At 32.6% G+C, this 19,229-nt stretch overlaps 2 protein-coding genes and 1 long non-coding RNA gene across 5 annotated transcripts; all 3 read left to right on the top strand.

Annotated features, from left to right (window-relative positions):
- Positions 1-2,348: 2,348 nt before the first annotated feature.
- Positions 2,349-5,465, top strand: LOC149405223 (uncharacterized). Its single transcript, XR_016294123.1, has 3 exons — positions 2,349-2,471; positions 2,547-2,613; positions 5,361-5,465. It is a non-coding gene; the product is annotated as an uncharacterized LOC149405223 (long non-coding RNA).
- A 2,044-nt stretch (positions 5,466-7,509) lies between these two features.
- LOC149405224 (protein HEADING DATE 3A-like) lies at positions 7,510-9,731 on the top strand. Of its 2 annotated transcripts, none has more exons than XM_089606957.1 (4): positions 7,510-7,783; positions 7,928-7,989; positions 8,851-8,891; positions 9,241-9,731. In XM_089606957.1, the coding sequence occupies exons 1-4, from the start codon at positions 7,592-7,594 to the stop codon at positions 9,474-9,476; spliced, it is 531 nt and encodes a 176-aa protein (XP_089463083.1). In that variant the 5' UTR covers positions 7,510-7,591; the 3' UTR covers positions 9,477-9,731. The 2 variants fall into 2 exon arrangements, with proteins under 2 accessions (XP_089463083.1, XP_089463084.1); XM_089606958.1 differs by having other exon boundaries at positions 9,318-9,731.
- Positions 9,732-15,939: 6,208 nt separating this feature from the next.
- Positions 15,940-18,958, top strand: LOC149405225 (uncharacterized). 2 transcript variants are annotated; one of them, XM_089602027.1, is made up of 8 exons: positions 15,940-16,351; positions 16,821-16,970; positions 17,083-17,166; positions 17,262-17,356; positions 17,434-17,732; positions 17,852-18,083; positions 18,181-18,385; positions 18,566-18,958. In XM_089602027.1, exons 2-8 carry the CDS (start codon positions 16,875-16,877, stop codon positions 18,680-18,682), a joined length of 1,128 nt encoding a protein of 375 aa, XP_089458153.1. In that variant the 5' UTR covers positions 15,940-16,351; positions 16,821-16,874; the 3' UTR covers positions 18,683-18,958. The 2 variants fall into 2 exon arrangements, with proteins under 2 accessions (XP_089458153.1, XP_089458143.1); XM_089602017.1 differs by having other exon boundaries at positions 15,941-16,351; positions 16,870-16,970.
- The last annotated feature ends 271 nt before the right edge of the window (positions 18,959-19,229 follow it).

Raw genomic sequence — 19,229 nt, forward strand, 5'->3', positions numbered from 1 at the left:
CGGGAATAATTTATCCGATGATCAGTGACGGAGCCAAAAAGGCTAACCAAGAGGGGTATAATTTGTAAGCTTTTAGTAAAAAAAAATTTAAAAAAAAGGGTAAAAAAATTGAGAGGGGTTACCTGACCCCTGTGACCTCATATAAATCTGTATCCGCCGATGATCATCTCTTTTGAGGCTTTTTTTTTTTTTTCTTTCTTTCTTTTAAAAAAAGAAGATCTGAGGAAATCGTCCTTTCTTCTTTTTAATTGAAAGGAAATGGTCCGTTCCTGTTGCTTGTATTCCATTTAGTATCCGCCACATAGTGTTTGGACGGAATCACGTAATCTGCATGACTCTTCACTTTGAAAATCTACGTAAGAATCTAAAGATAAAGATAAAAATATTATTACAAAATAACTACAACCAATTTGGCTTTTTTTTTTTTTTTTTTTTACACGATTTAGTCTTAAATGTTTTACGGGGAAATAAAAAAATAGAAAAAATATGAACAACATTTCCTGTGTTTAATCAAAATTAGAAAAAAATATGAACATTTCTTGTGTTTAATCAAAATTAGTGATTTATTTTAGAGCGTTCTAGAAATATGATAAAAAATAAACCTCATTTTTTTGTTTTAACTCATGTTTGCCAAACTTTATAAATATAGTCAAACGGACTGATAAGCAAGAAAAAAGTATGATTTGCCCTTATCTATTAAAAATTCGTCATGTTCTCTCTCCTACTTTTTTCCTACACTTTTTTTTTCATAAAAACTTAAAAAAAAACCATATATATCTCATATGAACTCGAAATTGAGTGATTCAAAATCCTAAGGATTCGTGACGCCGAGATCTTTAAAAATATATCCATTGTAATTGATGAAAAATCATGTTTAATGTCATAGATGTAGAAAAATCTCGTTACTACCTTAGACATGAAAATAACTGAAAATTTTCGGAAATCATCTAGAAATAAATGAAAACATAAACATGATGCATTAATCATGATTTTTCATCAAACACAATGGGTCTATTTTTGAAGATCTCGGCGCCACGAATCTGTAGGATTTGGAATCACTCATTTCGAGTTCGTATGAGATATATATATGGATTTTAGAAGTTTTGATGCAAAAAAATATTTGAAAAAAAGTACGAGACCTTAAGTGACAAATTAAAAAACAAGAAAGAGAAAGTGATGAATCTAGAAGAAAAAAACGTTATATTTATTTAAGGAAAAATATGGAATTTTAACCCATTACCTATAGTGCCACATAATATATTTGATATTTTTCTAAAACTCTACAAATGTGGGCAAAATCCTAAACCTTGAGTTTAAGGTGGCGTAGTTAGTTACAAAATTCTTTATTTGATCAGATTTCAGAAATATCAGACATCTCACTTCAGCTTAATATAAACGAAACATACCTCTCCTAAAAAAATTATGTTATATTGCAAATAACACATTTTTTTCGTTTATTTTTTACCAAAAAAAAAAAAAAAATCCAAAATACCCTTAATAAAGTAACTCTTTATTTTATAATTTATATATAAAAAAAAAATAATCAAAATCTTTCTTTATAAAAACGTTAAGGATTTTTTTAGTGAGGTTTTATTTTTTAATAGAATAGTAAATAAATAGTTATCTTATTAAGGGCATATTTGGGGAGTCCATTATTTTGTAAAAAAAAATAAACAAAAAATGGTGGTATTTGAAATATAACATATTTGTAGAAAAAAAATATGTGTCATTTATATTAAACTAAAGAGAGGTTTATGATATTTATGAAAATTAATAGGATAAATCGCATATTTCGATTAAACACATATTGATATTTTCTCTAAAAAATATGGATATGTTAGACGCAATTCAATAACATCTAGTTTAGAAGCGATTTATCAATGTCACTTTGAGAATTAGAAAAATTAGAACAATTAAGCAACCTCAAATGTTAACATTTCTATTTAGCCAACATTTAATAAAAGTTTCAAATATATTCATTCTTTTGATGAGTAGTGGTACCTAGGATAGCCTAGTGGTAATTCCACACTACCTCATGTGTGGAGGTCGTGGGTTCAATCACCATTGCAGCGAAGCTGCCTTAATTAAAAAAAAATCAACTAACGCTGACGTGGTAAGATTAATCTCCATGGCTTATACAAAAATACCATTTTATATGAAAATCGGTGGAAAACGTTTATAGCCAACATTTGCAACAAAATTAGAAGTAAATTGACAAACATTATTATTTTCAATTAATAATATATATCTTTGAATTTATGTTAGCACTCGTACCCTCTCTTTCTCTCTCATAAATCTTTGAATATTTGGTAAAAAAAACCTCTCACTCTCTCTCTGTCTCGGGTGGAACAACTTACACATAGCAAGAGCAATTGGTGGCGTAAAACGAGAAGAAAAGGTGGAAGCTCGCAGACGAGGGATCGCCGTGTGTTGCGCGTACCGCGCGAAGGAGAAGTCGGCCGAGAAAGAAGGTAGCCGAATTTTTTTCATTCTTCATGAGAGTTGAAACTTTTAGGGTTTGAAGAAAATGGGGTTTTTTTCTCTAGTTTTTCAGGATGATTCGATGGACGGGAGAAGACTGTGAAGTTTACTATTGTTGTTTTCGTGATCGAGGTAAAACACTCCTCTATGTTTGGTCCGAATTTGAAAATGAAAGTTTAGGGTTTCGTTTGTTGATGTTGTTGTTTGGATTTTGTAAATATGAAATTGAATTGGATTCAAGATTCTAGGTTTTCATATTTGTGTGTTGATTTGATAAGAGTTCAATTTCTGGAAACTTCTCTTGAATATGTGTTCTTGAGTTTAGAATTCGAATTGATGATATGTTGTCGTTGAGGTCTAATCTTTTTGGAACTTGTCATTTGTTTATTTAGGTTAATTCGACACGTAATATTGTTGAATCTCAGATATCTTTTTTTCGTAATTTATCATTTATTTATTTTGATTAATTGAAACATAATATTTTTTAATGAAATTAACCATTGATTACTGAAATTTACGGAAATTGCAAGATTTCTAGTCCGGCTCGTCAGTGATGTTCTTCGCATTGAGAATTTGTGTGAGGTATTCTTCTTGTGGTCTCGTCAATGTAGTCTTACGCGTGTGTTAGTGTATTTTCACGGGATTCGATTACATGTTTTTATATTTTTGTATACTATTTCTAGTATTAAATAATTACTTTCCTATTTGAATATAAAATAGTCAAAAGACTGTAAATTTACTTTAGTAAGGGTATTTCATACTTTTTCAATATATATATATATATATATATATATATATATATATATATATATATATATATATATATTGTAAATGACTACTTTACTAAATAAACAAAACATTGGCTATTTCTCTAAATTTAAGTTTTTAAATGGCCAGATAGCTAGAGCATCCTTAAAATTATTTAAACGCAATTTAGTCACGTCTATTGCACCCAAATTCATCAAAAACATTTACTACATTATTACGAGACATTTAATTTGGGAGAAATATTGTGATGACCATGATTTTCAAACCATCGATCTTATTTTATCTTAGTCATGATTCTTAATATTAGAGGATTTTTTTTAAAACGCATTATGTAATGATTCAAAGAAATTAGAATTAAGAAAGACCACTCTTTAATAAGATTTAGTAATTTTATATTATTTTTTATTCTGAAAATTTGTGCTTCCTCTCCTTACAAATACCACATGTTAGTCTCTCTCCTACTTTTCCAAAATCCTAGATGAAAAGAAAATATGTTTTTCTTATCTCCAATTCGCTGCTCGAATTAAAAAAAAATCATTTCAACCCCGATTCAAGTGAATTTTTAGTGTGTTGTTCAAAATTATATCATTGTGTCGTAGTAATATTTTCATAGCCTTAAGATCAATATCAAGTCCTTAATGATCTTTTCCAAACTCAGTCGCTGTTTTGAAAGTCGGAGTTCACTATTCCGACTTTTATTTTTATTTTTTATGAGTACTTACATATCTCCGTTTGATCTCAACTTGTAATATGTTGTTTGTGAAAATGTTACCGAATTTGTTTCAAAATGTGGTTAGATTTCATTTATTATTTTGAACAAAATCATTCTATCAAGAAAGTTTTGTAGATCAGATTGTGTGCCGGAATTCGAATTTTTTTTACTAATATGATGTTTATCCTTTGTTTTAGCATTTTTAATAGTGAATTAAATTATGAGTGTAAATTACTCTCACATAAATAATTTAAAGTGTAATTCATATTTATTCTTGTGAATGAAGTCTATTTTTCTTTCATGTTTTTGCGAAATCTTCAAGAACATAAAATATGTAGTTTTAAAGTTAAAAATTAGTGTATTTTGAATACGGAAGTGATTATTTGTATTTAGAAGCTTTAATTGACGATTTTATATATACGAGTTTTATGAAATAGTTAAGAGCTTATTTTGATAGTGTCACTTCAACAAATATAGCTCAAAATATTATTTATTATATACATGAATGTCTATATAACTTTTTTTCTAAAGTTTTCATTTCTCCCGGATAGGGGTATTTTCACATTTTCACGTATAACTTACGTTTCTTAAATTTTCCAGAAACTAAGTTAATGCTCTTAAGTTTTATACATAATAAGTGTAATTGGCGAAAGCTTAATAACTGTTTATCCTGATTAGATTTCAAGTTGATTAGCGTATCCGATTCTTTCAACGGTCAAAGATCTTAAATTTCCAACACTGACGTGAGAACAATCTCACGACACTACAAATTAGTTTTACATAAATATGAGATGAATTTATTATTCATGATTAGTTTGCTTGATGGTATCGTGCTGATAGTATAAATCTGATTAATATGAGATGTTTTTGGAATATTATGTCTTGATATGTTATGATATGGTGTTAACGGTGCTTTTAGTTTTGATGATGTGTGGTATAAGCTATGTTATGTTTCATGTGAAGTGATAGGTGATGTATGGATAACATGTTTAGATTTATAACTATATTATCATATGATGTTATGTATTATTATTATTTATGTCACATGTCATTTTTATATGTCACAAAAATAATAAAAGTGAAAAGATAAGCAAGAGAGTCGTACCGTCTCGAACTACGGAGGTCTTAAGGAGAATTTCTCGAGCCGACTTACGGGCCCAAATGAATTTTTTTTATCATATGTTATAAGTTTCAAAGATGGAGGGAAGTATGAGACCTTGAAACTCCATATCCTCATCTCTAAATCTCACACTGAAGATTGGTACGGCTACTCTAGGGGAGTCCCGAGTAAAACACTAAGAACCGGTTCATGCATTGCATTACTTATCTTGTTTTGTGAGTTTTATATTGTTCTCGAGCGTTAGCTCATTTCCACAAAAATGCTACGTCTATGATGAAGGTAAACTTATGGCTTAGTGATGAGGGTGAATCAGCAGCGTCGATAACAAGAGGGTTGAGTTTCGATTGCCACTACGTAAGAAAAGACTTACTCTACGCATAAGGTAACGAATTTTAATGTTTTTATAAATGAATATTTTAATCTATTTTTTTAGCTGAACTTCCTAATAACTTGTTTCCCATTTAGTTATTATGAAAATATAGTTTCTATAGTAATGACAATAAAAAAAATGTTTTGATCAAATATGTTTGGGGAAATGGTGGCAAAAATACTTAATGTTTAGATAAAACAATATTTATATATTCATTTTTTTTTTTTTTTGCAAAAATACTCAAAGTTTCAAATTCAGTTACACGTAAATACTTTGCCGTTAAAATTTTTGTTTGAACTTAACGGTCCGAGTAGTAACGGACCCACTATAACGTAACATGTGGTATTTTTGCCAAATAAAAAAAAACTTTGAGTATATAAATAGTATTTTGATCAAAAATTGAGTATTATTGTCACAATTTCCCCAATATGTTTTATAAGTATTAGTATTATTTATTTTTACTATGGTAATCAAGATGTTTTGGTTTTCAAAATTATTAGTTCTTATTAAGGAACGATCTTTCTTAATTCTAGTTTCTTTAAATCATTATATAACGTGTTTAAAAAAAATCGTCTGATAATAAGAATCATAACTAAAATAAAATATAATTTTGTAACTAACTAGGTCACCTTAAACTCAAGGTTTGAGATTTAGCCCACGTTTGGAGAGTTTTAGAAAAATAGTTAATTATATTAGGTGGCACTAGAGGTAATGGGTTAAAATTCCATATTTGTCCTTAAATAAATATAACGTTTTTTTTTTCTAGATTCATCACTTTCTCTCTCTTGTTTTTTGATTCCCCACTTTCTCTCTCCTACTTTTTTTCAAACATTTTCTTTTTAATCAAAACTTTAAAAATCCATATCTATCTCATACGAACTCGAAATTGAGTGATTCTAAATCCTACAGATTAGTGGCGCCGAGATCTTCAACAATAGACCCATTGTGTTTGATGAAAAATTGTGTTTACATTTTCATTTATTTCTAGATGATTTCCGAAAATTTTCAGTTATTTACATGTCTCAGGCAGTAACGTGATTTTTCTACATCTATGACATTAAACATGATTTTTCATCAAATACAATGGATCTATTTTTGAAGATCTCGACGTGACGAATCCGCAGGATTTGGAATCACTCAATTTCGAGTTCATATGAGATAGATATGATTTTTTGAAGTTTTTATGAAAAAAAGTGTAAGAAAAAAGTAGGATAGAGAAAGTGACGAATTTGTTAATAGATAAGGACAAATCATACCTTTTTTTTTGCTTATCAGTCCGCTATATTATTAAAGTTTGACAAACATGAGCTAAACCAAAAAATGAGATTTACTTTTGGCTATATTTCTAAAACGCCCAATAAAATAAGTACGATGATCCGAAAAGTTGAGTAGTCACAAATATTATGTTTAAAAACACGTAATATGTTGTTTTAAGTGAATGATATTAGAAGTGTGAAGTGCATGTATAACCACTAACATAAATTAATCACACCATCGCTTCTTGACTCATGGATATGTAATTTTCTTTTCGTACTATTTTACCAAACAAAAGTGAGATTCTATATCTTGGCTTCATTCACTTGGATTGAAATATGTTGTATGTAATATAAGTTAGTGGAATCACTTTTCTCTTTCTCTTTGAAATTAATAAATCAATATATAGGGTTGTTTAAAAGGTTTCATAGACGTCCTCACATCTATGCATTCTAGTATTGTTCAAAGATAAGAACTATCCCCAGTGATTTTAAGGGTTTATACTGTATGTGATGTTTTGCTAGGACCATAGTTTCAATATTTCATGGTCTAAGTTATACTTTGTAACGAATAAATAAAGATATACTTTTAAAGTTGCAAAGTGTGTACATGACATGATGAGTTCGAATCAAATGAATCAAGGTCTATTCAAAATACGATTTAAATGATGTGTTTTAAATTTACACCATAAATATAAATGGTCGCACATATAAGAGAATCTTGTGACATTACTCACTGCCTAGAGAAACAATACTATATATAGTCCATAGCTAGCATCTTAATGGCAAACCAAATTTGTGAAATATAGTAGGATTGTTGCAATATACTTATAATTAAATATTTATTTTTAAGAAAATATTTAAAATTATCAAGGAATATCGAAATCATGCCTAGAGACCCTCTTATCGTTGGAAGGGTTATAGAAGATGTTTTGGACCCGTTTACCAGGTCAATCCCACTTAATGTCACTTATGAGAGTAAGATTGTCAACAATGGTTGTGAGCTTAAACCATCTCAAGTGGTCAACCAACCTAGGGTCGAAGTTGGTGGAAATGATCTTAGGAAGTTCTACACTTTGGTAATATAAAATGTGTACATTCTATATATATCTTGTCTTGCTAAACTTTAGTTTATATATATAATACGTATATATATCTATATATATATATTCTATATATACTATTCTATACATACTTAGTTTGTACTTGTAATTTCATTTCAGGTTATGGTTGACCCTGATGCTCCAAGTCCAAGTGACCCTCACCTGAGAGAATACTTACATTGGTATCTTTATTCTATATTTTGTGCTATTTATCCGCTTAATAAATCAAAAATATTTTCTTACCGCTAACTTCTCAACTTCATGTGTAGTTGCACTTACGTTTTTTTTAATATATATATATATATATATACATATATATATATATATATATATATATATATTTACGTATACGTACATAGTTTCTTCTATTTATATACATCTTGAATGTTTATCGATCTGATCCTAATAATCATTTAATTTTACAAATTGAAAATTCATATGAAATAGCTACATAAATATAATTATTATTAATACACGAATTGAATTAATAGCCTATAATATATGTACCATAATATTATGTAGTTAAAAAAAAGCATTACAAAAAAAAAACTTTTAAATGATATCATAACTCATAAGATATGTGTTCGTATTATAAAATAAATATTGCACATTCTAAACAATCGTAAAACTATTTTGAGCTTTTATGCAACATTCTGGTCTAACTTTCTATTATTTAAGAAAATAGAGCTATAAATATGTTCCATTTTGAGGTTTTACGTAAAAATTCTAGTCTAAATTTCTACTATTTAAAGAAGTAGCTTAAAATAAGACGATGCATGTGTCTATAATAGATTTTTAATATTCGAATACTTTTACTCTAATTTAGTGTTCAATAAAAAAAAATAGAGAATACTTTTACTCTAATTTTAGAGAGTATCCAATGAACTATTCCAAACAGTTTCATTTTTTTATTACGATATTATTAATAAATGCCATCTTCACGCTTAAGTCTTAGGATAGCAGACGTAGTTGTGGTGCATCACACTCTTCTTTTATGATTGATTATATGAAATTAGTTTGACTAAAATTGTGTTAATTTTCAGGTTGGTAACTGATATTCCAGAATCGACGGGACCGACTTATGGTATGTGAATTGATCATAATAATCATTATCAGTGTTGGACGTACAACCATTGAAGGCCATGGCCCCCCCTTATTTTTCTTTTACACTTTAGTCCTTTCAAATTAATAACTATCCAATTAATTTTCATTTAACTATTTATGGAATATTCACATTAAAATCTATTTCTTTTATTTGCTTATAGTTACAAACTATTTCAAAAAAATTATAAAAATTAAGTTAAAATTTTATTTTTTTCAGCCCTTCAAAATAATTAATTTTTACAATTAGCCCCCTGAATTTGGTTTTATTATGGCTCTACCCAAACTCTAGCTAGCTAGAGGCAATTACATATTGGATTATGTATATGTAGGACATGAAGTGGTGTCCTATGAGAGCCCTCAACCGACGATAGGGATTCACCGTTATGTGTTGACGTTGTTCCGACAGATGAGGAGAGAGACAGTGTTCGCGCCCGGGTGGCGCCAAAACTTCATAACTCGAGACTTTGCTGAGATTTACAATCTCGGTTCTCCCGTTGCCGCCATTTTCTTCAACTGCCAGAAGGAAGGTGGCTCCGGTGGAAGGTCTGCCTTCACCCGAAGATGAATAAACTCGTCTCTCTTCTCTAAATATAATTAATATATGTGTGTGCCAATAAGGGCTGGATTTAATGATATGTCCACTGCCTTATATATATGACCTATATGATAAGGAAGCTGCAACTAACTAATTGTGGCCTTCGTGTACGTTTCTTATCTTGTAATACCTATGCAATGTATGAAATAATATAAAAAAATAAAAAAAATATATGTATAATATGTGTGTCGTTCGTTGGAAGTATGTTTCTTGTTGTTACGTATTGATTCGAAATGTATATCATATCCCGACGGTGTATGAAAAATGTTGTTGAGAATATATATTTATATTTCTGCATTTACAATATGTGCATGATACATGCATATCAAGATTTTTTTTTTTTTTTAGTCAAACGCCATACCACAAGGAACTCACAATAAGTTACGATAGTCAGTGAGACGGCCAAATAAACATTTTTTCATTTCTATGTGAGTACGTCATTTTACAATGGAAAATTGTACAAAATAGCCGTTTGAAATTTATTGATTAGCAAAATATACAAAGCTTCAACTTTTTGGCAAAATAGCCAACTTTACGTTTTCAAATTTTTTTTACGGCCACGATTAAACTTTTTGATTATTATTATAAGCAATTTATCACTTTAAATTTTTTTTGAAACCAGATTACTACACATTTTGGCTATTTCACTAAATTAAGACAAATTTAGGCTAGTTTGCAAATTCATAACTTTAAATTGGATATTTAGCTACATCACCATTTTACAATATATATATATATATATATATAATATATATATATATATAATATATATATAGCTAATTAAAACAATAAAGGTTAGCCTTTGATAGAGACAAAAGTCGTTATAAAGGCTCAGAAGTGCTTTTAAAAGTTTTTTAGAAGCTATATAAATCACTCTTAAAAGTCCGCTAATAAATGATTTAGAACTAACAAGTCTTTTATAATGATTAGAAACAGAAATCGTTTTTAATAAGTCTTTTATAATGATTAGAAGCAGAAATCGTTTTTAATAAGTCGTTTATAAAGAATTTAATTAAAAGCGACAAGTCTCTTTTAAAAGTGTTCCTGACATATATAACGGGAGATCAATTAGAAGTGACTAGCTTCGCTGGATTATGAGATTCAAGGACATGAAACTCGTGTAGATGATAATTAAAATCAATATATAATTATATGTTTTGTTAATAAAGAAACTTGGAATAGTAGTTGATGAATGAATTCATTGGTCACTCATGTTAGACATCTCACTCTATATGCTTGTTTATGTAAAAAAAAAGAAAAAAAAAAAAAAAAAAAAAAGAAGAAGAGTTTGACAACACAACAACTAAAAAGATCAAACAATAAATTTTATATTTCATCATAGTTGTTGAAATCAAAAAATCGAAATCAATAGTCACAAAAAATTCGATTTATTATATTATTCGAGGGGTCTCGAAGTCACGAAGATGATACTCAGATTCACGAACAAAAAACAATAACAAGAAAGATTGAAAAGAAAAGTAAGAAACAAATGAGAACTAGTGCATTTATCGATTGAGTTTGGTGCAGTACAACTGTACAAATGAATATTGAAAGCTATATGGGATGCTGGATAATAATCAGTAATGCCTAAATTGCTATGTACAAAAAAATAAATAAATAAATAAAGATATTCAAATTATAAGATCCTCTAATTAGGAAAAGACGTGGTTGTAGCTGTTGTAATTCCTTCTCCTCTTATCGCTCCACGTCCTTCACTTTGACTGAATTTGTGGGATTGACTTGACTTCGTCCTTCTGCATCCTAATCGGCCTTCCTTGCCCAATTCGTGGGCTTCTTTGCTTTGCCCGAATCTACAAATATTAACACATTTACAAAACACTAAATATAACAGCTACAACTATTTTAGTTTAGTTTACCAAATACCTATTTGCTTTTGAAAATATCAATTTTTTTTCTTACAGTAGAATATAAAAAGTATTTTTTTAAAAAGCACAGCAACTCTAAGTATATTCAATATATCACATACTTTAAATAGAGGTGTGCATAAAAGAGAAAAAAAATGCAAGTTAATCTCTCTCTCTCTCTCTCTCTCTCTCTCTCATTTGTTGAAAACAAGCTCACACTAAGAGCATCTCTAACCCACTACATAATAGAGTAAAAGTGAAAAAATAGAATTAGATTTGCTCCAACCCAACCCCATTTCCCACTCTATTATGGAGTGGGTGAATAGGAAAACTCCAAATATAGAGTTCCTCTATTCATTCCACAAAAAAAAAAAATAATAATCATATTAAAATAAGTTAAATAATTACAAAATGACCCCAAAAATTTAATGTATTTTAATATTTTACAAGGAATTATATTAATTTATCAAAAAATGATGTTATATTATTAAAGTACATAGGATATACATAAATTAAAACTTTAAAAAATAAATTACTAAAATGTAATACACTACAAAGTGAAGTGTAAATTATAAAATGATAGACATAAGCCATTTTTTAGTACTTAGGAACGTAGTGTTCCTCATCGTTGAAATTATAATAAATTGTCGAGTATTTAAATGTTATATGAAATGTGTGTTTATTTTTTAAAAAAATTATTTTGTATTTATTGGAGAGTCAAATAATTATTTTAAATTGATATAATGAGTACAAAATTGTATAGCATGATTGGATACAAAATATACAAGTTTAATATATATATATATATATATATATATATATATATATATATATATATGGACTATAATGTAGTAACTGGGAAGTTAAAATTATTAAATTATTATGGATTATGGTTTTTTGGTGTAAAAAATTGAGTATTGAGTTGGAGATGAAATACTGTTTGAAGTAACATAAACTGCATTTTGAAGTACAAAAAATTACATTTATGGAGTTTTGGGTTGGAGATGGTCTAAACCAAGGTTTAAAATATATTGACGGTATATCGCTATCGAAGACACTTTGGTAACAAAATCTTAATATATCGTTTCGTTTTATAAAATATCACTTAAATATCGAGATATATCGACGAAATGCCAAAATATCACGATATTTTAAACGTTATAAAACGTAAAATATAGTCTAATTTCGGAAGAGAATCGTCTGAAATCAGGAATAAAAAATAAAATAAAAAATTCACAACTTTAAATAATCCCATTTCGAGCGGGCCTAAACTGCAATAAAGCCCAGTTTACAAGGCCATATGCTTTGATGTTGACGTCAATGTGAGACATTTGAAAAGAAGCAATTGTCTTGTTTATTATCGCTTGTTCTATCTTCGCACGTTAACTTTGTATGTCTTTTTAATAAATATACGTACCTTATTTGACATGCCTTCTTATTACATTTCCTTATTTATTTTTTATTTATATATATGATATGACCAAGATTGTATACGAGTATATGACAATATACGGGTTTAGTTTTTAAGAGCAACTCCGATGGTGTAATTAAAGGACTTGCTAGTAATTTTAAAAAAATTAAACTAGTTGCTTAACCATTATTGTACTTTTTTTTCATTTGCTTAGTGAAGCAAAGTAGCTCTATGAAGCCAATAGTTTTAGTAAAACAAATGGGCCCCCACTCTTTTTTAAACAAATGTTAAATGTAACAAGTGTGTCTCACACTCTACTTTTTTCATGTGGGTGTATGTCACTCTTTAGCTTTGGAAGTAAGTTCGAGCAACAACCATGATGTGATATTTTTAACATTTATTTTATTTTTAGAAAAAAAAAGCTACCCATCTGAATGCCTAAAGCTAGGAGAGTAATTGGCTTAGCAATGGAGAATAATATTGTTGTAGCTTAAATTGCTTATGTTGCAATTGAAGCTAATATGGTAGTAGCTTACCATTAAAGATGCTTTTAGATCCATGTAAATAGGCCAAATGAAATGTGAGAATTGTTATGCCGTCTTTTTCTTATGGTAAAAAAAAAACGACGCCCCAATCACAAAAACGACGTTATGATATAAAAGGGCAGTTTAGTCAAACACGCATGACTAAAAAAGCAAAAACCAAAGCCAACCAAGCCAAAAACCAAGTTGCAACCAAGCAAAAACCAAAGCCAACCAAGCCAAAAACCAAGCTTCAACCAAGCAAAAATCAAGCTTCAACCAAGCAAAAACCAAGCGCCAACCAAGCAAAAACCAAGCTTCAAACCAAGCTTCAACCAAGCTTCAACCAAGCTTCAATCAAGCATCAAACACCAGTTTCTTTTCCTATAAATAATTCACTCATTCTCAACTCAAAGGGACAAGAGAAGAGAATCCCCCGAACTCAAAGAAAACTCTCTAAACCCCGGAGACTCTCAACCCCAAAAAACTCAACTCTCAACTCTGGAATAGAGTCTGAACCGAGAATTCCCATGAACTACGTCATGACCTGATCCCGCAAGGCGGGTACGTAGGCAGCTCACGAGGAGCACGGTCACGCCCCCCAAGCGAGCTCCCTCCAGGCAGGGCGACCTCCAGGCGAGCTCGACCTCCAGGCCAGGTTCGACCCTCCAGACGAGCTCGACCTCCAGCCAGGTTCGACCCTCCAGGCGATCTCGACCTCCAGCCAGGTTCGACCCCCCAGGCGAGCTCAACCTCCAGGCGAGCTCGACCCCTTAGGCGAGCTCGATCTCCAGCCAGGGTCGACCTCCAAACCGAGCTCGACCACCAGGCGAGCTAGACCCTCAGGCGAGCTCGACCTCCAGACGAGCTCGATCACCGAGCGAGCTCGACCTCCAGCCAGGGTCGACCTCCAAACCGAGCTCGACCACCAGGTGAGCTAGACCCTCAGGCGAGCTCGACCTCCAGACGAGCTCGACCACCGGGCGAGCTCGACCCCCTAGGCGAGCTCGACCTCCAGCCAGCGTCGACCACCAGGCGAGCTAGACCCCTGGGCGAGCTCGACCTCCAGACGAGCTCGACCTCCAGACGAGCTCGACCACCAGGCGAGCTAGACCCCCAAGCGAGCTCGACCTCCAGACGAGCTCGACCACCAGGCGAGCTCGACCCCAGGCGAGCTCGACCTCCAGACGAGCTCGACCCCTCAGGCGAGCTCAACCTCCCAGCAGGCTCGACCCCCAAGCGAGCTCAACCTCCAGGCGAGCTCGACCCCCCAGGCGAGCTCAACCTCCAGACGAGCTCGACCCCCAGGCCAGAAATCAAAGACGAAGAACGCGTTCCCGACGAAGAAGAAGGCAAAGCATTGTTTCCCTCTTTACGATTCTAAGATCCTCTGAAGCTCCTGGACGCTTTGGGCTTTGCCCCGAACTTCCTTGAGCCCTTTGGACTCTCGAAAAGTAATTTGGGCCGATCCAATACCAGGCACGTGACTATTCCAGGCACGCCACGTGTCCTCAAATGTTAAATCCAAAAAACGGCTTAACAAGAATTATATTATAACCAACGTTTCATCCATTTTTGTTAAATAGCCATTTATATGACGTGGCGAATATATCAAAATTTGTTGTACCAATTCTAGCCCTATTAATTTTGATTATACGAACATATTCTGAAAATAATAAATTCTTATTAATTATAATTAAGGCGTTTTATTTGTGTTGACCCATGTTTATAGACATTAGTTATTCAAATATCATGTAATTACGTTCAAAGTTGTTCCAATTTAAATTATTTTGGGAAATCCCTAAAAGTATGAAACATGATGTTAATATCATATTCGACAAGTTTGATCTTCTCTTCTCTGCCAATCTCAAACCCAGATCCTCCACTGACTGTAGACGTATATCGCTTTCGGTGTTTTCCCACGTTGCGGATTTCGCAACTAGAGTAGAACGTGTTGACCCGATCCAGTTAAACACCTTGCTGTGATGTCGTTGTTGCAGTCATCCGAGCATCTTTTTTTTATGAGGTTTAGCTCGCTGGAATCATCACGTACCTCCTCTCCATCGCCAATATCAAGGTCTCCTCCGTCGACCAAAAAACTCGCTGTAGACAAGCTTCTTCCGCTGCGCGATAGTTATGTACGATTCTTCTTGTTCAATGGCCGGCAATGCGTCTTAAAGGTTTGGAGACGCTATGGAGGAGGGGAAATGGCGAGTAATATTCGTAGTGGTATCATTCATGCGGTGGCGGGTGAAATAAAGAGTGAGAATCTAAAATATCACCAATTTTAGAGTGCTGCTAGTATGTGTGCACTCTCGCTCATCAATGGTGAAACTGCTTTTTTTAGATTAGTAAATTAACGGTAATTAACGTTTTTCATAGTTTTTCAGGTTTTATTTCTGTAGCGACTCGAAATTTTAAGATTTTTGGATTGGAATAATAAGTTTATCGAATTCATTTGAAATATATTAAGGTAAGGAGAAATCTCGGAATAAATAAAAGATTTATCGAGTTCATTTCGAATAATAAATTATTTTCCGATGAGATGTTCCGGAATTTAATTTAAGAAAATAAATTCTCAAGGACGAGAATTATTTCCGAGAAACCTTAAATATATTTGAATTAATCGAGAACGTACGAGCGAATTCTCGGTTTGAAGCTCTAAATTAAATGTTCGTTCAGTTACGGTTTTAGTCACAAAATTTTGTGACAAGGACGTGGTTGTCATGATTTTCTGGGCTCATTTGAAAGAAAACTTGAGTTCAGGGTTCAGTTTAATTGAAACGAAGCAAGAACAAAAAAAAAAAAAAAACGAAGCAAACAAACAACAACGAGAAACCTCGTCACTTCATCAGCTTCCTCGTTTTCCCTTCTTCCGTCTTCTTCTTCTTCTTCTTCTTCTTCAGCCTTCGCGCGCCACACAAACCCGAGCTCCACCGCGCAGTGGCCGAGAGAAAACGAGCACCGCCAGCTCACCAAGGTCACCGACCGGAAAGAGACGCCGGAAATAGAAGCTAAGGTCTCGTGTTCTTCATCTCCTTCATCAAGGTAAGGATTTGAATGACTCTTCTTCCCAGATTGTTTTCTTTTTTGAGGTCTAGGGTTTCAATATGGGATTTTCTTATTCTGAGCGTGAATCTCCAAATTGATGGTGGATTTGAGTTTAAAATCTTGATACAAGTAGTGGTTAACCTTGTCGGATTTCTTGTTTAATTTCGGATTTCTTGTTGAGATGGTATCCAAATTAACTTGTTTTCTAACTTTAATTTCGATATGAGTCACGTCTAATTGGCGTTGCTTATTATGTGTTTGTGAAGATTATTTGTGCAATTATTATCTTTTTGTATTTCATGTAATAGCTCGAGCGCAGACATTTAGTTCGGCTCAATTTCGAGTATATCTAAATGAAAGTAGTTTTCCCCACTACGATTACATTTATTCTATACGTTGAAGATCTAGGCATATATGATATTACTCATATATCTGTGTTGATTGAAAGAAAAAGTGTGTGTTGCAGTATTAAGCCTCATGAATTGAAGTGGCCGTGTTTTGGTTTCATTGTGTAGCTTAAATGGTAGGTGAGGTGCTTCTGGGCTTGCCCGGACCATGGGCTAAGAATTATTGTGAGCCATCTGATCATTACACAACCAAAGTTGGTGGACTTCCTGTGAGTGATTATGCTTTTTCAATTTCTTGCTTTATTTAAATCTAATGGCTTTATGAAATTTGGTAGTGCTAAGTAGAAGTAAGTTCCGAGTAATAGTGCTCTTTTTCAACAGGATTGGCCAGTTCCTGCGGATTTGTTGAGACCCAATCTACTCGAGTGTGGGAATTGCAGAAGTAAACTTGGTCTTATTGCACAGGTTGTTATTAGCGCTTGTCCAAAGTATTTCGTTACTTAAAACTATAAACCATAAGCTTGTTGACAAGAATCTCTGGGGTCCCTCTTCGCTTATAGGTCTATGCTCCTATTTCCAGTGGAAAGTTACGTATAAAAGAGCGTGTTATTTTCATTCTAGGCTGTTTGATGCCAGAATGTTCGAGTACCCTCAGGTTTGTCCTCGAAATTTTCTTTAGGTCAGTGTCCGTGTGCGATGCTTAAAGCCAAACACGACGTCTCTTTTTTGCAGTTGTCGAGCTCTTCGTATTCAGAGATCAGATCAGGTCGTCGACGAATCGAGCGATGCCTCGCATGAAGTTGTAGCTCAAACCGGAGTAGACTCGAGCATAGGATTTGAGGACGATTTGGATGATGAATTTGATGAAGAAATGGATTTGGAACAGTTGAGTAAGGCTCTATTTGAGGCTGCAAGTGCAACCTCCACCGCTTCAGAATCCCGTAAATCGAACACGAAGTATTCTCCAGCGAGAAGAAATCCAGAAGTAGTGGAAGATACTAAACAATCTGTTACATTAGGATTCATGAATCGTAATACTCTACTTTATAAAGCCCCCTTTTTTTTCTCTTGCATCCTATCTCATTTTCTGTTACGTTTAGATGGGGAAAAAACCCGAGCAAGTTTAATTATGCATATTTGGTACTTGCAGCATTGCCGTGCTTCTACATATACACACAAAAGGAATCACCGTCACGTGACATTGCCTCGCTTTGTTCAAATTACGAGTCGATTTCCATTAAGAAAGAATGTGTTGTCGAGGATGACGAACCTGGTGAGTCATGGGACGGCGAAACGTACGAGTATGCTAAAGCTCTAACCGTTGACAGGACATACCTCAAGTTCAAGAAGCGATTGGATGCGTGCCCAGAACAATGTTTCAGGTATTGAATTTGAATCAATAGAATATAGTTCCTTAATTGTTTCTAACGATTATAGCGCTTGATTATTATGGTTAAAATGGTATAATATTTTTTTCAGGTACTCATTTGGGGGCAAACCAATTATGCCTGAAAAACATGAAGTTGAGGCCGGGATTTGCGAACTGTGCGGTGGCTCAAGGCACTTTGAGATGCAATTGATGCCTCCATTATTGTATTTTCTTCAAGAAGGAGCCGATGATAGTCGACACCAATTCTTGGCGAATTGGGATTTCATGACACTTCTCATGTATACATGTCCAAATGTAAGTCCTATTGTTCAAATGTAGTTTACCTTCTCTTAGATTGTTGTGTATATTTCTTTTTTTTTTTTTTTTTTTTTTTTTTTTTTTTTTTTTTTTTTATAAATAAATGGCGTGTGATATATTGCTACCGTCCTCTGAGATATTTCTCTCCACTTTTTTTTTTTTTTTTTTTTTTTTCAGAGCTGTTTCCAGTCTGAACAAGAAAAACATTCCAACGATGACAGTTGGACTGTGGCGGAAGAGGCTATTTTCATTCAAATGGATAAATCTATTAGTGAAAACCTTGGGCGTGTCTAGAAGTGTCGATATGCGATCGTGTTTTTGGCTTTGGCACAACCAAATTTTGAAGTGCAGAGTTGTAGGAAATTTTTTTGGGTTAGTCAGTGATGTGTTGTAGATGAGAGACCTATTAAATTTTGTTTAATACCATAGTTTCTATACAAAGTTATTAATTTAGAACTTGAAGCAAAAAATCGGTGTCTACAATTGAAATTCTAAACATTTCCCAGCTGTCATAAGAGCTACTTAATTTTATTACCATTTGAATTAAAACATTCTTATACTTCATCCATATGGGGGTCATTTAATTGTACGCGTCTATTATTTACTTTCCTGCATATTTCTTTGTAGCGATCAGGAATATGTGAATGCCCGCGAATTTGACAAACTATACAAGACAAAGTCTTTGGCTATTTTTCAAAAGGTTAAAACGTACTCTTTAATAACTGAGACATCTATTTATACTTACACTGAAGCGATAAGAAGGGGTAACAGAAAAGCAAATGATTCTTGAATTCTAGCTAAGAGAAATGTCCTAAGGATAATGGCAGTCATGTTAATTCAA

This window comes from Urtica dioica, chromosome 2 (genome assembly GCF_054948205.1).
Source record: "Urtica dioica subsp. dioica isolate 48M chromosome 2, U.dioica_male_clone48M_v1_H2, whole genome shotgun sequence".
Classification (NCBI taxonomy): Eukaryota; Viridiplantae; Streptophyta; class Magnoliopsida; order Rosales; family Urticaceae; genus Urtica; species Urtica dioica.